The 26,554-nt window shown below is 42.2% G+C and overlaps 3 protein-coding genes and 1 pseudogene across 4 annotated transcripts; 1 reads left to right on the top strand and 3 right to left on the bottom strand.

Moving 5' to 3' along the window:
- elovl4a (ELOVL fatty acid elongase 4a) lies at positions 1 to 4,838 on the bottom strand. Its single transcript, XM_040012969.1, has 7 exons — positions 4,606 to 4,838; positions 3,584 to 3,666; positions 2,874 to 3,061; positions 2,534 to 2,614; positions 1,880 to 2,051; positions 977 to 1,104; positions 1 to 826 (listed from the first exon to the last, which is right to left on the bottom strand). Exons 2-7 carry the CDS (start codon positions 3,648 to 3,650, stop codon positions 500 to 502), a joined length of 963 nt encoding a protein of 320 aa, XP_039868903.1. The 5' UTR covers positions 3,651 to 3,666; positions 4,606 to 4,838; the 3' UTR covers positions 1 to 499.
- Positions 4,839 to 5,568: 730 nt separating this feature from the next.
- On the top strand, positions 5,569 to 8,997 carry prelid3a (PRELI domain containing 3A). Of its 2 annotated transcripts, XM_040013105.1 has the most exons (7): positions 5,578 to 6,080; positions 6,378 to 6,546; positions 6,737 to 6,826; positions 6,917 to 6,987; positions 7,172 to 7,274; positions 7,519 to 7,595; positions 7,717 to 8,997. In XM_040013105.1, exons 1-6 carry the CDS (start codon positions 6,049 to 6,051, stop codon positions 7,588 to 7,590), a joined length of 537 nt encoding a protein of 178 aa, XP_039869039.1. In that variant the 5' UTR covers positions 5,578 to 6,048; the 3' UTR covers positions 7,591 to 7,595; positions 7,717 to 8,997. The 2 variants fall into 2 exon arrangements, with proteins under 2 accessions (XP_039869040.1, XP_039869039.1); XM_040013106.1 differs by lacking the exon at positions 7,519 to 7,595 and having other exon boundaries at positions 5,569 to 6,080.
- A 1,363-nt stretch (positions 8,998 to 10,360) lies between these two features.
- On the bottom strand, positions 10,361 to 17,352 carry fbxo32 (F-box protein 32). Its single transcript, XM_040013104.1, has 9 exons — positions 17,089 to 17,352; positions 16,484 to 16,608; positions 16,124 to 16,173; positions 15,904 to 15,996; positions 13,411 to 13,504; positions 12,638 to 12,822; positions 12,342 to 12,524; positions 11,832 to 11,975; positions 10,361 to 11,696 (listed from the first exon to the last, which is right to left on the bottom strand). Exons 1-9 carry the CDS (start codon positions 17,199 to 17,201, stop codon positions 11,607 to 11,609), a joined length of 1,077 nt encoding a protein of 358 aa, XP_039869038.1. The 5' UTR covers positions 17,202 to 17,352; the 3' UTR covers positions 10,361 to 11,606.
- Positions 17,353 to 20,603: 3,251 nt separating this feature from the next.
- Positions 20,604 to 25,237, bottom strand: LOC120722214 (annotated as a pseudogene).
- Between the last annotated feature and the right edge of the window lie 1,317 nt (positions 25,238 to 26,554).

Below are 26,554 nucleotides of genomic sequence, written 5' to 3'. Positions count from 1 at the left end.
CAGGTAAGCAACAAAAAATAAGAATACACTCAAATATAAATAGACATTTCTGTTATCATGTGTATTCCTGTCTCAGTATAGCAGTTTCTAATTGCTTTTTACCAGCTCAGATGCAGTAAATGCAACTTTCTAACTTTTCAGGCTTCGATTTTAACTAGCTAAAAGTCACTCATCAAAGCAGGTCTACTCAGCGCCACAATAAAGAGAAGGAATACAAAGCTCTGTCTGACACCAGAAACTGTTGTATTTGGTGTTGTGATAATGGTCATCCGGTGTATGACCAGCGATCACCTTTTAGTAACAGAATGGTCCTCTCTTAACAAAAAATGCCTGCCTCGTATTTTATATACAACTCAGATCATGGCTTAAATAAACTCATCCCACCTGATCATCCACTTATCTAAATCTTCCTCAAAGTAAGTCTTTCATGTTTTAGCACGATCAGCCTAGAAACCAAGCAAGGCCCTACCTCACCTGAACCTCTTTGACTCACCCTCCTTTAATCTCTTTTAGCTCGTCCTTTCCTCTTTCTCCTCCCAGAGTTCTCCTGGGGTTTCTCCTCTTTGCTCCCCATCAGCATTGCTCCGTTGGCAGCTTTGCTGAGGCCGTTGAGGGTGCCATTAGAAACAGCCTTGCCGGCTTTGGAGGAAGAGGACACGTCGCGACGTGCGGGTTGCTGGCGGCGGTAGGTTTGATAGTAGAAGTTGCCAAACAGGACGATGAAGGTGATGGCGTAGCAAATGAGGGAGTAGTGCATCCAGTGGGGGAAATCGCAGTTGACATAGAGAGACAAGGCCGTGTGACCGATGGTGACATGGAACTGAACCTGAGCCCCAAAGAGAGAATAAGAGTTATGCTTTTGCACCATATTATGTTTTCACTGTTCTTTCATAGCAAGAAGAATGATTTTCAGTCAAATGATCCCTACAATCAATATATTTAATTTCAAAATCAGCCACCCTGGAAATCAACCTACCATCTGGATAATTGTCAGATACTTCTTCCACCACAGGTACTTTTGGATCTTAGGTCCACAGGAGGCAAGACCGTAATACAGGTACATCAGGACATGGATCATCGCATTCATATGTGCACCAAAGAATGCTGCAGTAGAAGAAACAATAAGTTTTTAATTTTGTTCTGCTTACTATAGTTAAAAAAAAATCTTAAACTGAGTTGCTTTGAACTCCTGCTGTCTGTATCCAATAAAAAGACAATAGTTGAGGGGGTGGGAGATACAAACAAGTGTAGGTCCAGGGGCCCCATGAATCCAGATTAAACTATCCAAGCTACATATGACGATACTATGCTTGTGGGTTTCAGTGAAATTTGTCATCTAGCTTCCTCATCAGTGTTCAGACTCAGTTTACTCTCAGTCACAATCATCTACTTGCAAATATACATACAGCTGCACCTGTGTTTACTAATTAGCAAGTGATAGCGTGTTATCATGCTAAATACATACTGTGAACATGATAAACATTGTACCCAATAGTAAACTTCAGCGATTAAATGCTATTACTCTCAACATGTTGCCTTGTTGGCATTAGCACTTAGCTCAAAGTGCTCCTCTGCCTGTGGTATACCTTTACAGAGTTGCTAGCATGGCTGTTAATATGCAGATGCATATTATAAAAAGAAATAAGCTCAACAAACAACAATAATGAATACATTTACCAGTAGTGAATAAAAGGTTTATAGACAAGTAGCTCCACATGTTTGGTTTAGCTTCCTGAAGCATCCACCAAGGGATTTGTGTCTCTTCCCAGCCCTCACCCATTATAAACCACAAAACTACAGAGCCGGTGAAGGCTTTATCAACAGCAATGCTGATAAATTCAGCATATAGCTGATGTCTGCTGTGTTGTGAGCTACTCACACTGTCCTCCTGCCACCCACTTGATGCCAATCCACCAGAGCGTGAACATGGAGCAATGATGGTAGACGTGCAGGAAGGTGACCTGGTTAAATTTTTTCCTCAGGATGAAAAACACAGTGTCCAGATACTCAATGCCCTTGGAGATGAAATACCACCACAGAGCTCCTGCCACCTGACTCCCACAGAAATAAAGAAGGAGAAGAAAAAGACTGTTAACATATGAACATATATGATCAAGAGCTACATGTGCGTGAACTCTGATTTTGGAAATCTTAACCTCGACCCGAGACTGACTCACTTGTGGTTTCTGTTTCAAACTACGTCATGGAGCAACAGGAAGGAAGGTGAAACTGAACACCCTTCAACTCCGGCTTGTACTTTTTTCTGATAACAGGCCCATGCTCTAAATGTATGGACGCCGCTCATGTTTCTAAAAGCTCTCTGAGTGACGTGTCCCTGGCAGGCTGACTGTAATTTTCTGAACCATGGGTACAGTGGAGAATTATTAACAGGTAGGGATCTGGTTCCAAGGAAACTAATTATTGTAGACACAAAAGTCTTAAGATAGTAAGTTACATAAACAGCTGAAGTCCCACTACTATATTCAGAGTTTATCTATGCAAGTGTGTGTGTGTGCACGCTCTGAACACTCACCCTGACTTCATTGGGATCATCTGAATAATCCACCGATTGACAAATGTAACTGTATCTGGCTGCTCGCGTTGCCATAAACAGCTGAAAAAACAAGAGTGTCCATTGAGTCACTGCTAACAAGCATACAGTGATAATGGCAGAGAAAAGAAGAGATGGAGTGCAGACAAGAGCATGAGTACACTGTAATTAGGTTAGTCTAAACCCAGAGGACAAAACGGCTGCTGTAACGTATCAACTCGGGAGCACAGTTAACGCTGGAATAAGAGGACATCAGATTTAATTCACTGACTGCAGATATTGGACGCGTGCAATTAAACATCAAAACAATGTGACAATCTACCTCTTTAAAGATGAAGAAGTTGAGGAAGACCATGCTGAAGTTGTAGACAATAAGGGTTTTGCGGAGCTGGAAGGGCTCTCTGTTCTTCATGTATTTGGGCCCAAGCCAGAGAAAGAGGAGGTAGGAGGTGCTGATGGCGAGCGTGGGTAGGGGGTTGTCCATCAGGGGCCATTTCTCCACACGCTTGTCTGACAGAAACATGTTTTCATAGAGTTACATAAATATTCGTAATATTTGCATTGCACTGATGCAGCGTGGGTTCAGTTTATTTTAAGAGGAGTGCTCATGCTGAGTAGTAGTGCAGATAACAGATAATATCCTGCAGGTGGATGCCCAGTGGTCAGTTTGATGGTGATACTTTGAGAGAGCATCCAAGTATATCCTGGGTTGATAAAGGGTACAGGGCCTGCTACTGGGTGTAGCAACATAAATACATACTGCGGTATATTGCAGTTCATATATAGCTACTATATGTCCTAAAGTATTCAGTAATTTGTTAACAAATTGCCAGTGATGCACTATTCTTATACTAACTCCCTCTATAATGACTCACAGCAGCAAGAACCCTGCAGAGTGATACATAATAATATCTAAGGCTGGACACACGGGCAAGTGAATGTGCATTTACTCACTGATAAATACAACTTCTCTGATCTTAAAATATCTCACACAGATGCTCTCAGGCATGCCGGATGTTTTGAAGGTATTACCTGCAATAGTGAGGGTCCATTTGTAGAACTCTATGGTGTCATTGATTAAATGTGTGACGATCTCCATGGCTGGGGTAGTTAACCTGAAATAAAACAGACAACCATTTAATTAACAGATCTAAATTCACTGAGGTTGAGTGGTGTCATTATGTAGAAGAGCAATAACAGGGAAAAGACATCTTAATAATGGCAATAATTTTATTTTAACACCACTCCTCAGAAAAGTAATCAAATAAATAGATCAATAGGCCAACGGGAGGTCAGTTATATGATAGGAGTTTGGTGCTCCATGAGGCCTTGGTAGTTGGGCAATAGGCTTCATTGCGCACAAAAGCTGGGAACACAGGCTGGTAGAGCGCATGTGTCAGCAGATTTTTGGTTTGAACACGACCAACAGCCAACCTGGTGACTCTTCGAACGAGAAGATGCCTTACATACTTTTACAATGAAATGCCTCATCTCCTGTAAAGAGAGCCAGGATGAATTACTCTGACTGTGGATTGCACATTCAGACGCAGGGTGTGATTTAACGCTCCTAAAAAGGTGCACCACCCCCCACCTCCCTCTCCTCCCCTTTCTCTCTCCGGCCCGGAGCGGATCAAGCGATGCTGCAGCATCTGCCATATTCCTGCACGCGCTCTACACAAAAACCGATCAGAGAATAAGACAATAATTGCAATTTATATGGAAATTAAGATTCGTATTTAATATGCATATCTCTAAACGCTTTTATTGCGATAAAAGCTTTATTGCATGCGTTTTAAAAAGCCCACTCTGTGTCACGGGTTTGCTTTCTGCGGCATGCAATCCCGGCCTTCAACCACGGGCTGCACGAGCAGTCTTATTGTCAGCCTGATCTCTCAAAAACTCACAGCTGATTGTATCTATGCGCCATTAAAATAACGCTTTCCACAAAACACATGATCTGACACTCAACGTCTGCATGCATCGCACAGTAGGCCACAATAGCGACATTTGTCTCGCCTTCACCTCCGCGCGGATGAGGATGCTCGTTTCCTTACCGTGTCGGTGCTTTAAAAGAAAATCCCACTATTTTTACATTCAGTGCAAGGTCACGCGATGCGCGTTAATCCGACCTCCAATCTCCTGATAGACTTTTATGTGACCTGATGAATTGTTTCGTTATTTGGAGTGAAACAGACGGGCCGCTGAATGAACGGCAATGGCACGAAATTCTCGTTAAGGGACCATACTAGCCTCCACTGCGCGTCTGCTTCTATGAATACCAACAACACGAGCGTAAATCCAAACAGTTATTATGTTGTACTTCCGGTTATATTTCAAAAATAATAAGATTTTGTTCCCAACTGATTGCCCCCCACCCCAATGATCTTATATTATTATAATAATATTATATGATGATAATAATAATAATAGTTTCGTCTTGATGCATTCTCAATCATCCAGGTAAGTAAATCTCCAAAAGTTGATTGTGTTCATCTCGACGTAGCGTATTATTATTATTATTATTATTATTATTATTATTAATCATTATATAATATTATTATTATTGTCTATATGATTTGGTTTGTTGTTTTTCTATTTTTCTTTTCTTTTCTCATTTTTAATAGCGCACTTTGGGCTTTTATTGGAAAGGACTTACCCTTTATTTCCGGTTAGGTTTACGATCTCCTTCGTGCAGCTTGACTCAACCCCGCTCCTTTGCTGCCACTTGTCGGTGGATGAGGGAAGGATGCTTTGCACATGCGCACAAATTGAGACGGATGCAGCAACAAGCGCTTCACCAGCTTTAGTCAAGTCAGCCGGACACAAGCAGAGTCAGACAGGAAGAGCGGTACCCTTCGCAGAAATCTCATTGGAATACACTCATTGAAAGTTTTGCATCATAGTGCATTAAAGAGTTGTATAAACGCCATTAATGATACAAATTAAGAGATATGATTGCAGTTTAGGGCGCTGTTCATTACGAGTACATTCATATAGAAAAATTCTGACACTAATAAAAAGATTAATGCTAATTAACGTTTATGAACTGTATATCTCCATGAGATCGTCCACATACTCTACGTGATGTCGGTAAAACCAGTGTCGTCGACTGATCAGGACACTCGAGCGAGGATTTTATTCTGAAATGTGCGACCTGACTCCTGTATCTCACTATGTGACTTGACGCTACTTGCCTCCGCAGTTGCACCGGCTTCTTTTGTGTCCTAGCGGGACGATTTACTTGAATTCATCCATTACAGGCCATCTGCCTGTCGTCGCCGTGACGCGGGGATCGCAGGGTGTTTTGCGCAGTCTTTACGCGAAGCTGATATGCGGAGAAAAGCTGGGATGTGTTCCCTGGACTCACTGCATTGATGTTCGTGAGCTTCTGTCATCACAGGCCTCATTCTCCCATTACTGGAGCTAGTTCCTCATTATAATGGTGCGGTGAAAAGGGCGTTTTGTTCCGCGATAAGGTCAACAGACTGACATATAAAATGAAGATTTGGAGCACGGAGCATGTTTTCAGGTTGGTCAGCACACTGAGCCGGCATGTCCTTGTCTTTAACTGAATGTAACCCGGTGCTTTAAACGGTGAAGCTCATGGCTCCATATCTCCAGTCAGTCTGCTCTATGTTAAGTCATGATGGTAAGTCTTTATATGGGCTTGACACCAGGAGTCGTGCCACTGATGATGTTTCAAGGATGATCACTAACCACACCTGTCCAAGCCAGAGTGTGTCTTTCAGAAACCAACAATGGAAGATTTTTGATGGCTGCTGTTGTAACCACATTTAAATGTTATCTTGTACTGGTCTGTGTGCAGTTACCCTTGGGAGACGGTGATCAAGGCTGCTATGAGGAAGTACCCCAACCCCATGAACCCTAATGTGATCGGGGTGGACGTGTTGGACCGCAGTCTGGACACAGAGGGCCGGCTTCACAGCCACAGACTCCTCAGCACAGAGTGGGGCCTACCGGCTATCGTCAGAGCGGTCAGTCATCAGCAGATACAGACATATGAAATGGTTCTCAATGTCTTGCAGGGGTTCTGTGTTTCAAAGGAATGACAGCACAACAATTCATTCACCTGAAGTGACTACAAACAGTAATTAGGCTGTTGCCAGTACAGGTTTGATTGCTGGTGTGATTTAGTGTGTCTGTCCTGTATATTTCTGTCTGTAGATACTGGGAACCAACCAGACACAGACCTATGTGAAGGAACATTCCATAGTTGATCCAGAGGAGAAAAAGATGGAGTTGTGCTCAACAAATGTAAGTTAATATGGAGGCTTGCAGCTTGATAAATGCTTTTAAACAAAGTGTGGCACAGACTTTGTCACCATCTACCCTTTTATTTTCCAGATCACTCTAACTAACCTCATATCTGTGGATGAGAGGCTTCTTTACAGACCACACCCAGAAAATCCTGAGGTGTAAGTAGTCTAACTTTTATTTTATTGCGTGTGTTTAGAATGAATACCATCAGTCCATTTTTAAAGGGCTAAGAGATAGGAGCCAGAATCAACGTGACACAATTTTTTTGCAGAAACAAGATGTTACGGTAATGTTTTTCTGTTTAATGATGTCTCTGCCATCGCCTGTGCTCTCTCTGCTCAGGACTGTCCTGACCCAGGAAGCCATCATTACAGTGAAGGGAGTCAGTCTGGGCAGCTACCTGGAAGCCATGATGGCCAGGAGTATGTCAGCTAACGCCAGGAAGGTAACACATAATATGTTTGTCTTTTTATTTGTCTTTTGCACCCTGATTTGATGATGAATGCAGATTCAAATAATACAGTCTTTGCATGTCTTCTAAGTGGGCCTCTGCTTTCTCTGCTAGTTTCTTTACCACTCTGGCAGAAACACAGTCAGTGGTTTACAACCCCACCAGGATGTTCACTGGCCAGTCTCTGGGCCTTGGTCTTGTTTTTAACCTTTCTTTCTTTCTCTCTGTGAATCTGTAGGGTTGGGATGCTATTGAGTGGATTATTCAGAACTCTGAAAGAGAAAATGTTCCTCTCTGTGACATTTACTAATGCTGGTAACTCTTCTTTTTGCCTTTCTTCGCAACTTTCTTCTTCATTCATACCTCTGAAAATCCCCAAAGTTATAAGTGCACAGAAGCCATAAAATTTTTAGAGCTTCTTTGTTTGAATTTACAGATGTTGAAGAGTACAGTGGCAACTATTTTCCCCGGCTACACCTCATAAACAACTGGCGATCCTCAGCATTTCCAGCATTTCTCTGGCCGGTGGTGGTCTGAGAGGTTTTTTTCTGGATTTCTGTCTGAAACAGCACTGGAAGAACAAACAAAAAGTAACATTTTTGCCAAAGCTGAATGATTATTAAAAAGTATTAGAGTAGATTTTAAGAGATAAGGGGCCAACTGTGGTAGGCATAACTCATTGCTCACTGACTACTCATTAACTCATTAGCTGTTTAAAGAAGTGTTAGCAAAACAGAGAGCTGCATCAGCTTCACTGAAGGACCACCTGAAAACACTGTTTGAAATATTATATTACAGATGACTTTCACACCATGCCATATTATTTTTAAAACTCTAGGGAGGAAGGATGCAAAAGGCGACGACGTGGTACAATGTTACTAATATGCAACCAACTTCATGATTTTATTTGAACTAATGTAGATTTTGTGTAGTGTCACACAACAGAGACTATAGTAGGAGTTTAAATTGGAAAGTTTTTATTGGTGCTTATTACTTGTTACAACGGGGCACAGACTGTAGATCATGTCCGCATGATAGTAGTAAAAAAAAACAGCAAGAATGTGGGAGTGGGAAGAAAAATATTTAGATAGACAATATCAGTTCTTTGACTTACTATCACAAAAACAAGATGGGAATGTATCATTAACATCGCCTTCTTTCTGTACTCTCAAAGCATCAATACACCGGCTTCTTTTTGATGTAGCATGGGCAGCAGGTTTGCAAGCAGGTTACTGAGGAAGAGGAGGATCGTGCAGGTTATACAAACGCACACAGGCTAAACCATTTATAATGGCCTTAAGATGATGCCTGTGTATTGTTGCTTTGAGGGCAGTGCAATGCCTTTGCCAGTCACACCTGTCATGCTTCCACATGCTGAACTACTCCATAACCTGTATACCCTGAGGAGCAGGGCAGTACTGTATGTGCAATTCTGCATTGGGAGAAGCACAGCGTGCTAAATCAGCTTTCTGAGTAAAATTTAAAAAATTACATATTTGTATAAATATTATTTATTTAACAATGTGTGATAAAACGTAAATTATTTCATGTGTGTGTGGGTGTGTGTTCATTTCATGGGGGGAAAACGTTACATTTTCTTTTTCCTTTTTTTTTATTTGTAACTTGAAACAGTTGTCTTTCTGCAATGATTAAAAAGGTGTTTGAAAAATTGCTGAAGTCATTTAGATTTTCACTTCACAGCCGCAGTGTCATTTTATAGCATGAATCTCTCTATACAAGGCTGACACTGCCTGAATGCTTTGGTTTGTGTCAATAACACTCACATTTGAAAAGAAGCATAAATCTGAGGCAAACCTCTCAGTAACTGTTGCACCATGACCACAGTGAACATACCAAGAGTTTTTTAAACTGCAGTGTAGTTCATCATTTGTCCAATTGGGGGCACACAGATACCTATGGTGCGGCCTCTGTTCACCTCCAGCAAGAAACCTAGAAAATGTTTAAAATTTGTCCTCATGTAAGCTCATTGTATACGCCGTTTAATAAATAAAGGAAACTTCTTCTTTTTTTTTAATTAACGGCGCACTTAATGATCACTGTATTACACAAAGTCAGTTAAACTTAAGGGATATCAGTCTATCGAGTTTTGTGAATTCATTATGCTTGCTTTGGTAAACATGAAAGTTACGAGGTTCACCGATTAGGGGAAAAATTACAAGACAACCCCCCTAAGAGGGAATGGTTTTACAGGTGGTGCCCACAGAACCATTGCTCTCTCCTTTTCCCTGCTGCCTGATTTCTCTCTAACCCTGCTTTTTGCTTGCATCCTTATCACTACTGGTAACATGAGACAGTACCTGCAGCCCATTCAGGCTGCACAGGTAGACCAGGTCCTCCAAAAATGGCACATCAATGTATGCTGTTGCAGGAATGTTTACTGTCTCAAAAGTGTTGCAGAGATCCCACGAGAGGGGCCATTACACAGGAAGAGAGGGAGGTAACCCAGCAGCACCAGTATCTGCTCCTTTGTGCAAGAGAATGGGGTGCCAGTGTTGGGCCTGGCAATTCTGGTGTTACTAAGAGAATGCACACCAAGCTGCATGGTACTGGTCTGAGAACTTCAGTCCCACTAAATGATGTCAGGACATCATGCCAAGTCTGTTACTTCCCATTTTGGTCAGAAACATGCAGACAAGTAGCCAGCTGGAGGTCATTTTGTAGGACTCTAGCAGCACTCATGCTTGCACAAAATAAGTCCTGCCTAGCTCTCCTCAGATCTTCACACACTGGAAACAGTTCTCAGACACACACTAAATTTTCTTGCAACAGCACACACACACACACACACACCCAGGAGGAGCTGGACTACCTGTCTAACCTCCAGCTACCAGAAGTGATGGGGAAACTAGCAAGAAGCGCCCTTATTTTGCAGTTGTTTCCACTCCAGAGCACTTGTCACTTTCATTTGCATCAAGGAAAGTAAACTGGTGTACAATGGATTCTGCTTCCTAACTGGACAGATCGATTCCTTGAAGTTTAACTGTGTGTTATACCATGATGATCAAGTGCTCTATTCATTCCCCCCCATAGAAAGGTGTAGCGACTACTCAGAAATGACACCAGCTTTAAGGGCTTTTTTGCCCCCCTTTTATTAATTGAACAGAACATAAAGAGAATGCATTGCATAGCATGTACATCATTCTTCACTGTCTGATCAGTGAAAAAATAAAATAAAAAATAAAAAAGTGAGTCTGGGTCAGACTGCACTTTTCCTTCAAACTCAAGTGCACAAGCTGAGCCGCTTGCCAAAAATCTCATTAAGTAAACACAATCAGCTCGATGTCATGCGGGATATCTCAAACAGTTAACTTTGGTGTGAGAGCCTCAGAGCTTAACCCTTCTGTAAATGAGACACTTGATGTTTAAAATGATAAAAAAAAAATAAAACAACAGCATTAGGATCTGAAAGCATTGCAAACAAGGCACAAGCTGTACCTATACGGCTTCAAGTTTCATGATGAAGGCACACACCACTGTTACACTGACTTTGATAACAATCTTTGGTAATACTGCACTCACGTGCTGTGGCTGTATCGCCTGCAACAGAAAGGAAAAAAAAAAAAAAAAGAAAAAAAAAAAACCCACTCAAATCCATATAAAAGTGAAAAAGAAATCAAAATAGAAAAGACTATGACAGTGAGTCAACGTGTCAAAGCAATCATCGCCCAGTCTAAACTGTTATTTACAACTCGTGCTTACATTCATTTTCTCTTAGGTACCGCTGCAACCTAACATTTACTTTTCTTCATCCCAGTTCCAAACATGAATATTAGTACAGACTCCATCTAAACACCAAGCACACTGCACCTCCCCATACGAGCAATAACAAATACAACTTTAAAGAAATCGCTCTTCTTCCTTTGAAGAACAATGACTGAAACCACTGAAAAACAAGATTAAAATAAAAAAAATAAAAAAAAAAAAAAAAAAAAAAAAAAAAAAAAGTGCTCAAATCTAAAGTTCAAAAGGTGCTTTTACTTTGCAAGTGTAATTTCAGAAAACACATTAAACTAAGATTGAACTCCAGCAGTTAAGTATTCCCTTCATTTCCTTCGCATGTAGCCCGATTTCCTCGACATCACTACTGCTCTTCGTCACGTCCACTAGCTTTCCACAGTTAACCCACTCTGATGGGTTCTCAGTGCTCGCTCAAAAGAAACCTGATTGCATAACTGTCCCGCTGCCTCAGCACTCTCCAGTCTCTTCTAAAATACATCCAAGAATCGTGATATTAAAGAAAACAATATGTACAGCAGTATGTACAGTCCGATCATCGGGATTCGGGGCGTCTGTGTGTGGGAGGGATCAGAATTTGAAAAGATTGATAAAGTCTTGAGGGGAGAGGGACATTGTGCAGCTTTCTGGGTTGTTGGCTGTGCAGGGGTGGTTTATATCCTGAAAGAAAAAAAGAAAAAGAAACATTGCATGAATTTATAATGCCTTTTTCCCCCTCTGCTTTAAAAACAAGAACATTTTAGTTTCACATCTACACTGATCAAGTGCAAAATGAAAGAGAATGAAGCAGAGTACCTTCCAGAAAAGGATGTGGCAGTGTGTGCAGAAGTGCAGGGTGTCGCTGTATTGCTCTCTGTGAGGATAGCAGCGGCTCAGCTTAAAGTACATTTTTTTCCACTCCAGGTGACCTTTATCTGACACCATCAGCCGCTTCCGGATCTAAAATATAAGACAGGCTTTTAAAAAAAATGTTACTCAAAAAAAGAAAAAAGAAAAAAAAAAATACTTCAGGCTTTTATTTTATTCATATACTACTAGTCACACTCAGAGTGAGATTTTTATAAACTTTAATGGATAGTTTTGTCATTTGGGGGCGGGAGGGGCGTCTATCCTGTAAAGCTTCTCTGTAGCCCACTTTAGCCTATAGGTGAGAATCCCTCACTCACTTATCAAATGCATGCCTTTTGAGCATGGTGCTGGGTTACTGCCTCCCATTTTCCAGGCTAGCTTTATCACAGATGCCATAAAGGCCATCTGAACATTCCACGTACGCAAGTGTTTGCATTCCCTTAAATTTCTACATGCCTGTCTGTCTGTGAAGTGGTACTGGCAGAGTTTCTTCCACAATAGCCGGTCCTCTGTGAGGGTCCCCAGCTCCGGACACACTTGGCCCAGGCTGACCAGGTCTCTGCCGTCAGAAAGACTGTGCATGATGTTCAGCTGCAGACTGGCAGGCAGGTCAGTCAGAGTCATGCCTGTATTTGTTGGCTAAAAAAAAAAAAAAAAAAAAAATGATGAGAGAAAAGAAGAAAATCTATGATGTAATAAAGATTTGCACTTCAGAGCCCCTCTGGAGTTCTACATTGTAGGCAGATGCTTACCCTATTGATCTGGATGTTGTCCAGCTGTTGCTGCCACTGCAGGATGTTCTCCATTCGGTGTACCCAGATGTTGATGTTCCCCACCAGCACAGACTTGCCCATGTCCTGAACGAGCCCACACAGCGAGACATATAGGGTCTGCAGCAGCTCTTTGATGGGGCGGACGTTCTGCTGGTCATCGAGGACTGTGGAGAGTTGGTCAACAGCCAAGATTAATGACCACAATGATACAATGAAGTTTCAAGCCAAGTAGACAGCGACTCCTCAAAAAAAAAAATAAGTTAAATAAAAATTATTTTTTTTAAAAAAAACTCTATTAAACTAAATATTTGGGTGTGATGGAACGGCCCCGCAGAACTTCAAATATTTGGCAAAACAGTTTCATAACGCTACCTAAACAACCTGAATCTCTGTTTAGCAGAAGGAACATTTAGTTTACACTGTGACTTGCACTCGGGTCTGGTGACTGTCAGTGTTTTTCAGCGTGCCACTAAAGCACTGAACTCCATCCCCAGCCTTCTTCAGACATCACAAAGGTTCATTTCATCATATATCGAAAGCTTCAGCTTTGCTATACCTGCATTATTTGTGTTTACACTTTTGAGAAAGTAAGACGAGAAGAGTCCACTACGCTGTATACACGAGCTTAGCAAAAACTAAGTAGACTGAGGGGCAAATATTTAAGAACAGCACAGGGAAACAAAACGACATGAAAAGAAAATCACCTGAAACACAAAAAGACTGAAATGAAGAGGCAGGGCATCAGAGCTCACCTTTCTGTACCACTCTTTCCAGAATGTTCATGTAGTTCTTCTGCGCCACTCCACTGAGTGAGGGGAGCTGGGACTTGGCAATAAGCTCCAGGAGCTGGAGGAATGGGGAGGTGGGGGGGGGGGGGAAATAAAGAAACAACATAAATTTCATCCTGTCTGCAAGTGAGACGCTCTGTTCCACTGCAGTGTTTCTTAAAGATTGTTATGCTGCATTCTTACAAAGCACTTGGTTCTAACAATAATTGCTGCCTAGAACAACTTTGGAGGCGTTCCATATGGTCATTTCTCTCAAGTGAAGCTGTGGACGTCTAACAGCATTCTAGGGCTTTTATTAGGGGAAGAAGCTACTCGGAAAGGTGTTGGATAAGAGCCCAGGCTGTCAACAAGGTCAGCCACCCCATGCCGGCACAAACAAGCTTTTAATCGTTTGAGTCCTGGTTTTCCTGTCATGTGAATTAGCCGAATCATTTGACAGAGTGTGCGTGACTATGTAAGCGTGTGTGTGTGTGTGTGTGTGTGTGTGTGTGTGTGTGTGTGTTGCCGTTGGCTAGCGGACAAACAGCGAGTTCCAACAGGGTGGCATGTCTGGCATGCAGCAGATGCTGTGACATCATGGAGAAACTCTGGCTCATTTTGACCACGTCATGACCTTTGTTTGTATATCAGCATACTGGTAAACTGCGGGGTACTTTCTGGGGTACTAGGATACTGAAAAATAAGAACCAGCCAACCAGCCATCTTAATAATGCGTCATTTTTAACCAAATGACCTTTTTTGAGCCTTTTCATCCTCACGCTCCCTGTCAGCTTTGCCATTTTTAAGCTTCTTCACTCCTTCCTCACTGTCTTCCTCCCCCTCCCCCTCTTCCCAGCTCCATTCCTAAAACCTAATCCCGTGCCCTTCTTCTTTTAGCAGCTCATCAAGTGCTCCTCTCTTTGTAGAGCAGCCGGGCAGAACAATGTGCGTTTCCGTATCTACTTTTAGCTCCTGCAGTTCACTAAACTGCGCTTTATACTTTGGCGTGCGGCTCACACTTTTTCCACAAACACACCGACAGAATTAGACACGCCGCAGCCTTTTGTTATTATGTGCCATCTCTGCATTAAAGCTCATTTTAAAGTTACACATGGCTCACCCTTGAAATAACCTACGTTCACTGGCTGTGAGATGAAAAAAGAAAGAAAAAAAACAAACAAAAAAAACAAAAAAAAAAAAACAAATGGAGGACCACTTGCCCTGTCATGGAAGAATCTGATCTGTGTAACTGAGACAGAGTTAAATGAACCCGCAAATGCCATCAGACACAACCAGTGAAGAGCAGTGACCTAGGACACTGTGTCCAGACCAGGCGCTAGTGTTTCACAGCCATATTGTTCTTTGGGCTTACCACACTACACTGCACTCGTTAACTGGAACCTGAACTAAAAGGTCAATCCCAAACTCCAACAGAGATGTTAACAAATAGATTTACTGCAGATATTTGGCTAACTCCTAACACTTATCTGGACTACCAGATTATTTTGTATTCCGATAAGATTAGAGCCCAATCTCCATTTATGGGTTTGACACTGTATAAAATACGATCCCCTGAAACCTCACTGTTCTGCCAAGAGAAAGTTCGCTTGTGTCCTCCTGAAGAAGGCTACAACTCATTTAAATGCTTCTTTATATAAGAACGACACACAGATACTCAACATAGAGAGGGAAAAAGAAAGAAAGAAATGTGACACTGGACCACTGGATGAGTGAGGAGAACACATAAGGAGGGTGTTTAACCTGGCAGAGGTATCTGTGTTTGTGTTTGCAGAGGGGTCTGAATCATCTGACTACCACCGGGTTTGGTTTCGTAAAGCAACTGTCAGGTGGTCGCACCTCACTGCACAGCTGTCACCCCTCCTCTTGCATACACACTCCCCCACCTTTGCCTCACATGTGAGCACATGTGGGAGAGCTGGTGTTCAGTTCAGTGAGGAAGAAGCTCCAAATTTGACTAGATGATGGCAAGCGAGCATCACTTTTTTGTTCGTCTTTGTCAGGAATACCCACCAAGCTGAATCTGTTCAAACTCCGTGCACGTATGGATGACTTTCATTAAAGAGTTTCCCGTGCATGGCCTTCCAGGTTTTCTGTTCATATCCCACAATGCTACTGACACTAATATCTCCCAATTGGTCATTTAAGCTCACTACATGATCCATCTGTTCCTCGCTTAATCCTATGGGATACCAACATGCTTTGGCAATCATATTCTAAAACAAAAAGAGCCACACTGTGTCCCTACTTCAAACACACACTCCCTGGGTCCCTATCATCAGCACTGAGAGACTCTTGTCTGCAGAGCATTGATAAGAAGCTGGCAGAGGCCTACACACCCTCTTAACCTTAAGCCTTTCTGTGCCACTGACAAACAGATCTCCCATTAACAACCACAGAGAAAGACAAACAGAAAGAGACAGCACAAACTAAGAAGAAAGGAAAGAAACGAGAACTCACTCTGACAACGTAATTAAATCTCCTCGTGTCCTTGATGGCGCTGCAGAAATCTAAGCGGTTGAAGGCCTCTCCCAGTGTACAATATCCGTGGCGCTGGGAGAATTTAATTATCAGGGTATTAGATTGCAATCCTCAGCAGGAGTATAGTTTTCTCAGCATGTTTACATTAGCAATGACGATATGAAAAGTTGATGTGAAGCGGAATGAGTCGGTTTGTTACCTCCTTGGTGCTTCCTTTATGAACATAAATCCATTTTTCCCTGTGGAAATCTGTGAGAAAGCAAAGTGTTTACGTTAGTGGCCTGCCCTCATTAAGCGGCTTATAAGCACTGTGACAAATGTATTCAGCACAACTAAGTTTTCAGAGCTGCCTTTGGAAAGGGAGTTTATGAAATGCAGGAGAATGACTAAACATCAGTGTCATTAGGAGGTGCTCCACCAATGCCTTCCCTTCCAGCTTTCTCCTGCTTGTATTACCTACTCCAACTTAAGTTTGATGCATTGCTGTGATTTATGACTCCCACGCTTTAAAACGGGCTAAATATTTTGCTTCCTTTTTTTGTTTTTAATAAGGACTCACATGGGACTTTTGTGTTGTTGTTCATTAAGTCTTTTTTCCTCTTCTTGGCAGCCATGTCATAGCTGAAAGAAAGCAGCAGGTTCTCCTTGTTGAAACTCTCCTCCTCCTCGGCCTCTTTGCAGAAGCTGCAAAAACACAAGGACACATTTATTTATTTATTTATTTTGAACTGCAATCCACTTTAACCTTTTTCCTTCTACACAACGAGCAACTCCAGCATCAAAACCAAAGAAAAAAGTGTAACTTGGGCCGTGTTGAAATGACTGTAGCTCATCTGGAAAGTTTACAGATCTTTGTTAATCCACTCACTTGTTTAGGGAGGTTATTAATAGCTCGGTGATTAGCCTAGGAAAGTAACATAGCAACCAGAAACACACAAAGACACTGAGGTGAGTGAGAAGGAAACGACACCGAGGTGGAGGCCTATAGTTGTTTTTGGTTTTGTATGTGTGTCAGCCTGCTTCTGTTCATAATGCTGTTTGGACTTTTGAAGAAAGTCCCTCCTCCCTCCATCTCTCTCTAACCAAACAAAAGTGATGGCGCATTTCAATTTCCAAAGCTCCTCAGAGACAGCGCCATTTCTTAGCTCTCGGTTAATGACCAACCTCTGCACGGAGACATTGTTGTTTTTGTCGTCGGTTGTTGTCTTTTTCCATCCCTCTTCGGTTTTCACCCAGCTCTGACCCGGCGACCTCCAGTCCTGTCCGAGAAAAGGCATCCTCACTCGATGACGCTAACTTAAACAAAGTCGATAAATGTGTGAGAACTCTTTGGAAAGCCCTCTGATTTAGCTTATTATGTAACCACCCCCGCTTCTAAGTGCTTTGTTTTGCCCCCTGTGTTTCTAGCCTACTGTTGACATTGCGCAGCTCTTCTTTATATCCTCCAAGTGAGAACCCGGAAACACGCGAGCTCCGCCCACTTTGGAAACTTCCCCGCAACACGTGGCTTTGTTTATCAACTGCAGCGTTGCACAACCTCTCGGAGAAGCGAGCGGAGGAATCAACACTCCTCATGTCATGGAAAATAATGACAGGGGACACCAACAAATATTTTAACACATTGGAGGAAGGCGTTTTTTAATGTATACAGACTATTATGTAACTTTGAGAAAGTCAATTTCAACTTCATTTTAAAGTAGCTGCTTGGACTTAGAGATGTTTCGTGTCTCTTCGCAGTCGTTTGATTGACTTGTGTGTACTCTTTGTGCTTGATTCATTTTTTTCTTCTGCTTTTTTACATTGAGACACTGCTACTTTCCTGGCTGTGGTCGGAGTTCAGGTACAAGGAATAATCATTGTTACACTCATAAATCTACTATCACCACTGCTGTTTTTGATGATTGGGTAAATATAAAGAAAATAACACTTGGTAAACAGAAAAATGATATACCACACAAGTTTGCGTGCTCAAACGAGAGCTGGGTTAAATTCATACTGATTTGATCCCATCTTCCTTAATCACTATTCAATAGTTTACAAATCAAGCATAATTTCCAAATATGCTGTGTAAGCCATCCTGCAGCAAACCTCTGACTTTGAGGAAGGCACACTGCAAACCTGCCTGTTCAAACAATAACATTTTTTTTAATGCCTGATGGATTGATGTTGATAAAACACAGTTGTTGTTCAGGAAGCGGTCTGCTCAGCCTTATCAGCGCTCGCTTCATGACACTGTAAATCTATAAGGGGGAAAATTACACTACAATATCACAGCTAAGTGCCCTGATTCTCGGTCTCACTCTGTATTATAAATAGACTGATTTGTCCTCTAGATTTTTCCAGGGTATTTGGCCACACTGTGGATTGTGAAGGAGTGTGTTCGTGTCTGCATGTGTGTGTGTGTAATTCAGGGGGCTTACCAGTGTGTTTCAGTTTTCCCAAAATGGCCCAGATTGATCCGTGAAGACAGGATGAGGGTATTTTGTTGACTTTGGCCCGCGTTACAGAAGATAGCGTTTACAGGTCACTGGGTCGGATCTTATCAGCTTCATTAAACATGTGACATATTTACACATTAATCTGTGTGTGGCTTTTCGGAATACACATTAAAAGTTTATGTCTGTGTGTTTACAGCTTTAATCGCTTTTCTCATGCCAGCCTTGAGCTTTCAGTGCAATGACCAAGCGGTTCATTGAAAAAACAAAGATAAAAGCGATTGATGAAGAAGTGCCTTTAAGATCTTGCAACACACACCCTGGTCTGGTCAACCTGTCTTTTAGCTGCGGATATAAATGTCAACTTTCTAAAAATTGCTCCAACATAGCAAACACTTCTCAGTAAACTGCTGCAATGGCAGCTGTGCACGCATGTGTGTATCTCAATCCATGTGAGTGAGCGCTTACAATGCTGTTGTATATCACGACACGTTATATGATCAGGAAAAACATGTTATCACTTGCACATGGTTTCCCTCCAAGAAGCACTTGTGCTTTGACACATTAAGCCGTGCAGATGTGGCTCGTGTGGTTTTTGTGCTGCTGATGGTCACAAACTACCCCGCAGCGCTACAAATGTATTTCCGCTTCTTCTTCTTCTATTTATTTCTTTGCCTTTTTTTTTACCGTGTAGAAAAAAAATCCACCTCAGACTGCATATTACAACTTCATGGCTCAAGCTTTTGAAACAGATGTTTGTGGCTTTAATCTAACATCTTGATATATGTAGAAGGCCTGCGAACACTCTCTGCTAGATACAATAGAGCCATACGGGGCATATAATCTCAGCAGCTGCAGAGCTGTTTGTGCAGAAGTAGTTCCCCATATGGGTGATCATAGAGAGTGTGTGAGAAGTGGAACTGAAAAACCTAAAATGTATTACTGTGTGAACTTCAGGGTAATGCAGTAATATGCTGTGAGTCCCTGAAGTCTGATTAAGTCTATTTGTAGACTAGGCTGAATAGCAGGCTGGAAAGTCCCAGCAAGTGCAGTCAGTTAGTGACTGACCAAGAAGGCAGCTATGACCTAAAGAGTCTGGGTTTAGTTTACTCGTGGAATGACCAATAATGTAGCCCTAGAGAGCCAGCATGTGTGTATGTGATGCATAAATGTATATTTTTTAACTTTATACATTTTCTATATTTATATCTAGATAATATGTTGAAATATATCTTTCTCTGATATGTTTGTCAACTTAGAACCTAGGAAAGGTCGTCAGTGAATGATCTTTTCCACTCTCACCTCTGTCTGTTTTTGTTGTGATGTTGTGACCAGACACGGCAGCCGGTCAGCCCCACTTGAAACACCAAACACCTTAATCACAAACACACACACACACACACACATATATATGCACACAGTTACACAAACACATACACCTGTTGCTGCTCCTCTTGGATGGGTTTCATCACTCGGTCAGGTTCTCTGTTGTGAAACCCCCGCTCATGAGTTTCTCTCGAGTCTTCGCTCACATCTGCCAGCTTGCACGGAAACCGGCCGGGCCACATGCCTCACGTGGTGTAACATTTGCCCTTCTTGTTTGTTGCTCAAAATAACATCAGATCACCTATAGTTTTTCCAGTCACCCATCCACACCACCTTGTCTCGGCCACTCCACCCACTGTCTCCTGGGCTCCGTTTGCTGGCAGCAAAACGACTGAAACATCTGACCCAGTGACTTATGGTTTCAAAAAAATGTCCCCTCTGGTCACATTGTGTTTACGCCATACGAAAGGCTGATATTACATTGCAGATGCCACTGATGAATAAAATGATGTAATCTCTTTAACTGCTGCTTAAACTTGCACTATGCAATCATTCTATAGGAAGCTGTTTGTCCCGCATATCTTCAGATTTTTAGCATACATCTAATTTGTGAACCATAACAAAGCAGTTAGTCAGATGGGATTCGTGGACTCAATTCCCACTGTCACAGGGCCAGCAATGATGTTCTCACTGGGTAAAAGTTCAGCATGTTCTTTATAAAAGGGTAACGTTTCGTGGTTGCTTTCTGTATCTCCATGTGTGTGGAGAACAGGAACCTGTCTGGACATGTTGAGATCCAGTGTGAGAGGGTTCAAACAGACATACGATGAGACATACAGGGCACCTGCTCAGATTGCGATTCACTGTCAACAGACCAAGAACTGCTGAGTCGTACTGTGGGGATGAAGAAAGACCACATATATAGACTGTGATTTTATTTTCAAGCTGTACAAAAACGGGCTAAAACCAGTAAACAACAGTACAAAAACATTAAACCTGAACATTTAGAACAAATTATTTCAGCATTTGATGCAAAAGTATGCTCGGCACCCAAAGTCCCAAAACAGTGGACCTTCTGGTATGCTTTTATTTTGATTTCAGCACTGCATTAACAATCTCTTGCTCTTTATCACATGAATTTCACCACCATTTTCATTAAAGTGACAGAAATTGATCCAAGGCTTTGCTGCTCACATCAACAGGCTCAAACCTACGAGCTGCACACACAGCTTTGAGTTGCACCAACCGGTACACAGCTCTCTCGATTTAAACATGACAGGTGAAATCTCTGGATTTAGAGCAGGCTGAAAATAGCACTCTCACCCATTGTGAAGCCAGACAGGTTAAGAGCAGGCTATGCAACAAGAGTCGTCTTCTTTTATGCGAGTCAGAGTCAGGCGTTAAACAACAACACAGAAAAGTCGTGGAATAAATAGTGCTTAACATTTAAATATTTTAGTTTTAAATTGAAAACATTAAAAAATGAAAATGACATTTGTTCTATAAAATATTGAAGTCAAAACAAAACAAAACACTACTGCCTGCCTAATTTATGATTTCGACCATGTCTGTGAGACACATGTGAGAGTCACGGAGCCGTGATCGAACAGTTTGAAAGGCAGACTCCCTTTACTTGTCCATGTGTCTGTTTTCGGGTCGTAACACTCAAAAGCGTCCGAGTCTTCAATAACGTCGTGGCCATTGATGTAACGTCCGCCTGTTACATACAGTTTGTTACTGAGAACGGTGGCTGAATGGTGCATCCTCCTCTCCTTTAGGTTGGCACACTTGATGAATCGGTTGGCCTTGGTGTCGTATGCAATCATCCCTCCTGGTGTATCCTGTGACAGAGAAGATATTATGATATATATATTCATATGCAGTAGTTTGGTATGTAGTGGTGATGAAATTGTAAAGTGATCCATCAAGAATTTTGCAAGAATCCCTTTGTTTTGTTGAAGAATACTGTAAAAATCCCATTTTCCTAATGGACCGTGTATGAAAGTTCAGTCCAGGCCCCCGGTGAAATGACAAAGTTATCATTATCATATGTGCAGTTCATGTTTATTCTATCTGTCTTAGCCCTTTTACCTCCAATTATGTAGATTTTCTCATCCATGACCACAGCAGGAGCAGAAACATTCTTCACTGTTCTGTTCTCCATCTTAGACCACATGTTCCTGGCGATGTGATACACCTACACAGGGGAGAGGAGAAATAAAAAGGGTGAATGAATAAATGTGAATGGATGAAACAAATGACTGCAAAGGTAACGGGTGTAGTAATACCTGTATCATTCTGACAGGGTTGTGCATGGCATCCTCTCCTCCAAACATGTAGATCCTCTGGTTAGTAGCGGCCACCGCGGGGTGCAGTACAGCCTCAGGCATGGGTGCCATCGACTCCCACAGATTGAACATACTGTTGTACCTGATGAGAGCATTGAGAGATGTGTTTGCTCATGTGTGTCATTCTGTGTATGCAGAGTTTCTTGACTAAGGACGGACCATCTCACCTCTCCACGCTGCCTGTCAATCGCCTGTCAGGTCCAAGGCCGCCCAGGGCAAAGATGAAGTGGAGGTAGGAGACGCTCTGGTGGGCAAAACGTGGCTCTAACATAGGCTCTGCTGTCCGCCAGTGGTTGGTCTTAAGGGAAAGGGTGTAGACAGTTCTACTGACTTCGCTGTTCTTCGGATTTGTGGTCAGACCTCCGATGACATAGAGGATACTGTGTAGGGCAACGTAGGAGGCTTTGTAGAGACGAACAGGCAGCTTAGCAAGCCACTGCCACATCTGGCTCCTCTCATCGAACACTATGGCCTCCCTTGAGGTTTGTTCATTATTCTTCCTCCCTCCTACCACCACCAACATGTCATGATAGCTGTAGCGCCTTGGCGCAACCCAGGGATGTTTAGAGTCTGCTGCGATGTCTCCACTGCATTTTGTGCTAACAGAGAACATGAGGCGTCTAACAGATTCTATGAGTTCAGTGCAGAGGGTGGAGGACTGGATCAGAGGATCATTAGCTATGAACTGGAAGAGGTAGGTGGGGTGGATATATCGAAGGCGAACCTTCTTGAAAAGGTCACTGATAGCACCTCGCCTGGACAAAGGATCGTGATGGATCCAAGCAACAAGTGTCTCAAAAACCTGCTCCTCCTCTGCACAAAGGGAATCATCCTCTAGGTATCCCATGAGCTCCGGCAAAGACAGCTCACACAGGTCCTCAGATATTGACACGTCGCAGAAGCTCTTCATGGCCATCTCTTTTGCTTTGTCTCTTAAACTTTTACAGCTCATGATATCAGAAAGTCGTATCATGCTCAAGCAGTTGTCTGGGCTAAGCTGCTCCTGCAGAAAACTCGAGCAGGCCTCAAAAAGGCGGCCATATTGCAACATGGATGCTGCCTGCATCAGAGGAAGCACGTCATCCATGCTGATGCTGATGAGTCCTGTGTAAACATAGTCGATAATGCTGCTCAGAATGGTGGACGTGATTCCCTTTAGGTCTATTTTGGTCTGCTGTCTCTCCACAAAGTTGTTGCAGAACATGGCTCTGAAGTAAGGGCTGCTGGACACCAGGACATTTCGGTGACAGGGGATCTCTGTATTATCTGAACACAGCAGCACATCAGTCAGGATGTTCTCCTGTCTCAGTCTGTTGAGCTGCAGGAGCAGGTTGGAGGACTGCTCTTTGTCTTTGAAATGGTAGACCTCACGTGCTGGTTGATCCATGCTGAGAAAAGAAAGCAGGCTCAGATTATCACGTGCAACTTGTTATTCAAGCCTAAATGGTAAATGGCCTGTATTTATATAGCGCTTTACTAGTCCCTAAGGACCCCAAAGCACTTTACATATCCAGTCATCCACCCATTCACACACTGGTGATGGCAAGCCACATTGTAGCCACAGCCACCCTGGAGCGCACTGACAGAGGCGAGGCTGCCGGACACTGGCACCACCGGGCCCTCTGACCACCACCAGTAGGCTACGGGTGAAGTGTCTTGCCCAAGGACACAACGACCGAGACTGTCCAAGCCGGGGCTCGAACCGGCAACCTTCCGATTACAAGGCGAACTCCCAACTCTTGAGCCACAATCGCCCAATGAGCAATGTGATCACTTACTCACTGTGCTCGCTGTGAAGTTATGTTTATTGGCTTAATGCTGTCAGAATACCAGCTTTTTATTGTGTAGTTCGGTTAACATATTGGGATTCTATTTCTTAGATGAGCTAAGTCCTTTCTGCTTTTTTCAGTGACTTGATGAACGAATATCCGAATGTATGAATCAATCAAGGAAACTATTTTCCTTCAAATACACATGGTTAGCTTTTCCTAAAATTCTGCTCCAAATGTCTAGTTTTAAAGTTTGCAACCCTTTCAACTCATAACAGCAACATAATCTTTGTTCAGGCAATTGTTGGACCATATTTAGCCTTTTTAACCACACACAGATACTCAATGAGGCCTGCAGCATGGCCGTCTGATCATTTTGGAAACTAAGTCGAAAATTCTGATGAAACACCCATGAAATTATTTTTCTTGGTGAGGTGTCATGGGACAGATGATGATTTTGTGTTTTGTGTTTATGTGTGGCAGTGTTTATGTTTATGAGCTTCACACGTTTCATGCATTAGATATTAGTACAAATTGTGCAAACTAATGCACATGGTTAATACCAAATGTCACATACTGTCAAAACTAAGTATTAAATGCTGTACAGCTGTGGCTCAAGAGGTAGTGCAGGTCATATACTAATCTGAAGATTGGTGGTTCGATCACTGGCTGCTACAGTCTGAATGCCAAAATATCCTTGGGCAAAATACTAACCCATAGCTGCTCGTGTGAATGTTAGATAGAAAGAACTTATGCGTAGAAAATAGAAGGGAATAGGAGAAATGAGGCAAGTTGTATAAAGTGCTTTGAATGCTCAGAGTAGAAAAGCACTATATAAGAACCAGTCCATTTACCATTATAAATTAACATTTATTTCAGCATATGAAATAAGTATATTTCAGTATATGTAAGGTACTGCTAAGGTTAGACATCACACAGAGCAGATTCAGTCCTCCTTGCAGCCTTACATGAATACGGCTCTTACCTGTTGTGGTTCTTTCAGGGTTTCTTGGGGGTCCCACTGAGTTCAAAGTAAATTCTCAGCATCAAATATGATGTCTGAACATTCTCCTTCCTTGTCTTCCTCTTTCTTCTAGCATTAAATCGATGTGACTGTATGCTCCTCTCTCTTTGTAGAGGTGTGTTGCGCACTGTTTGTTGTTATGGTCTCTTTCCACGAGGCCCGTGTGTACATTCCTCCCCTAAAAATAGAGCTTGTCTTTGGCAGCACTGCTGCAGACACATGTGACATGCTAGAGAGCTGTCTCAGAGTCTGTCTGGATTTACCACCAAATCTGTATTGTTCCTTTATTTATTATTCTTTCTCTCTCCCTCTTCTTCTGATATTATGTTCTTCCTCTGTTTATTAAATCCACATGAGACCTCTCTTTTCTTCTTTATAGCTCGCATTCCTGCTCACTCCATCAGCTCTATCTCTGTCTGGCACATGATTGCAGCAGTAAAAACGGCACTGATACTTGATAACACTCATTTTTGCTGGCTGCTCATTCTGCCGGCTGGCTCGTGGAACACACAGAGATATAAAAACAGGATTATGTTACAGCAGAAGCGACATAAACAGAGCGATACGAGGAGGTTTCAGCAGGATTCCAGAAAAGAGAACATGGAAAACACTTTGGCCACAACATTACAAACAGTTCGCCACAAGTTCAGTGAAAATGTTTCCGATTTATGTAACCTCAGCCAGAGGCTTGGGTTTAATGGAGGAACATGAGAGGTGTTTTGTGTGTTGATCCTTTATGCATAAAGAAAAATCCTAATTTAACTGTATATCAGCAACAGTTGCTTGCATTCCCTATCTTTGTGTGTTTTTTAAGCTCATTTCCATCTCATTTTTATGCTCTCTGAAACAGATAGAGCCTATACAGCAGCTTTCATGGAATGTGTCATTCAAAGTGGCAACAGGATATTCATTAAAGCTGGAGAAGAATCAAAGCTTGCTGGGTCTTTCTTAAATGTGGGCACTTACATATAATTTTTTTTTTTTTAATGAAAAGGCATTTTCAGTAATCGCAGTTACGAATGTGGCATGTTTTCTCGTGTTTGTGGGATTTTGTACAGAGCTTGGCAAATTCAAGATAAATAGCTGCCTGGGTTGCCATGGCAGTGTAGATTGTAGGATATTGTACAACAGCACCAGCAGTTCACATCATAGAGCACTTGCACTTACTGGCCATCTTATGTTGACATCTTGTCCTGTTGCTTGTGGGCAAATGCGAGCACATCACTGCTTGCACAGTTATAGCAACAATAACAACAACGAAATAAAGTAAAGGCTGTAAACATCAAGAACTGAGGTCACAATAATCACACGTGTGATACCACAGAATAGTACTTCTTTGCATTATAAGCAGACACAACTAAATAGCGCCATCTAGTGGCCGAGTGTTGGGTAAATACACAATTCATTATGAAAAAGAAAAACAATTTCCTTTCTAATTAACGCTTAAACCTTTGTTGTTTGTGCTTACGGGGTCCTCAGTGACAGTACACAACAAAGACATCATTTATATTCCAATAAACTAAAGTGTTGGGGGTTTTTTTGCCTGCTAATTGTATCATGAAACAAAATGTCAAAAAATTAATATCTGCCACTACGTGCTCCTGTCAAAGGCAAACGCTTAACTCGTTTACCCGGGAGACCGCAGTGTCATTTTATCACCCACACTCTCATATTCAGCGCCGCGATTGCATCTTTTAAAAGTTAAGCACATTGTCTTCTATCTCTGTT

Source organism: Simochromis diagramma, unplaced genomic scaffold (genome assembly GCF_900408965.1).
Source record: "Simochromis diagramma unplaced genomic scaffold, fSimDia1.1 OVJJ01000618.1, whole genome shotgun sequence".
Classification (NCBI taxonomy): domain Eukaryota; kingdom Metazoa; phylum Chordata; class Actinopteri; order Cichliformes; family Cichlidae; genus Simochromis; species Simochromis diagramma.
The sequence above is the reverse complement of the archived record's forward strand: the minus strand, read 5'-3'. Positions and strand labels throughout refer to the sequence as shown.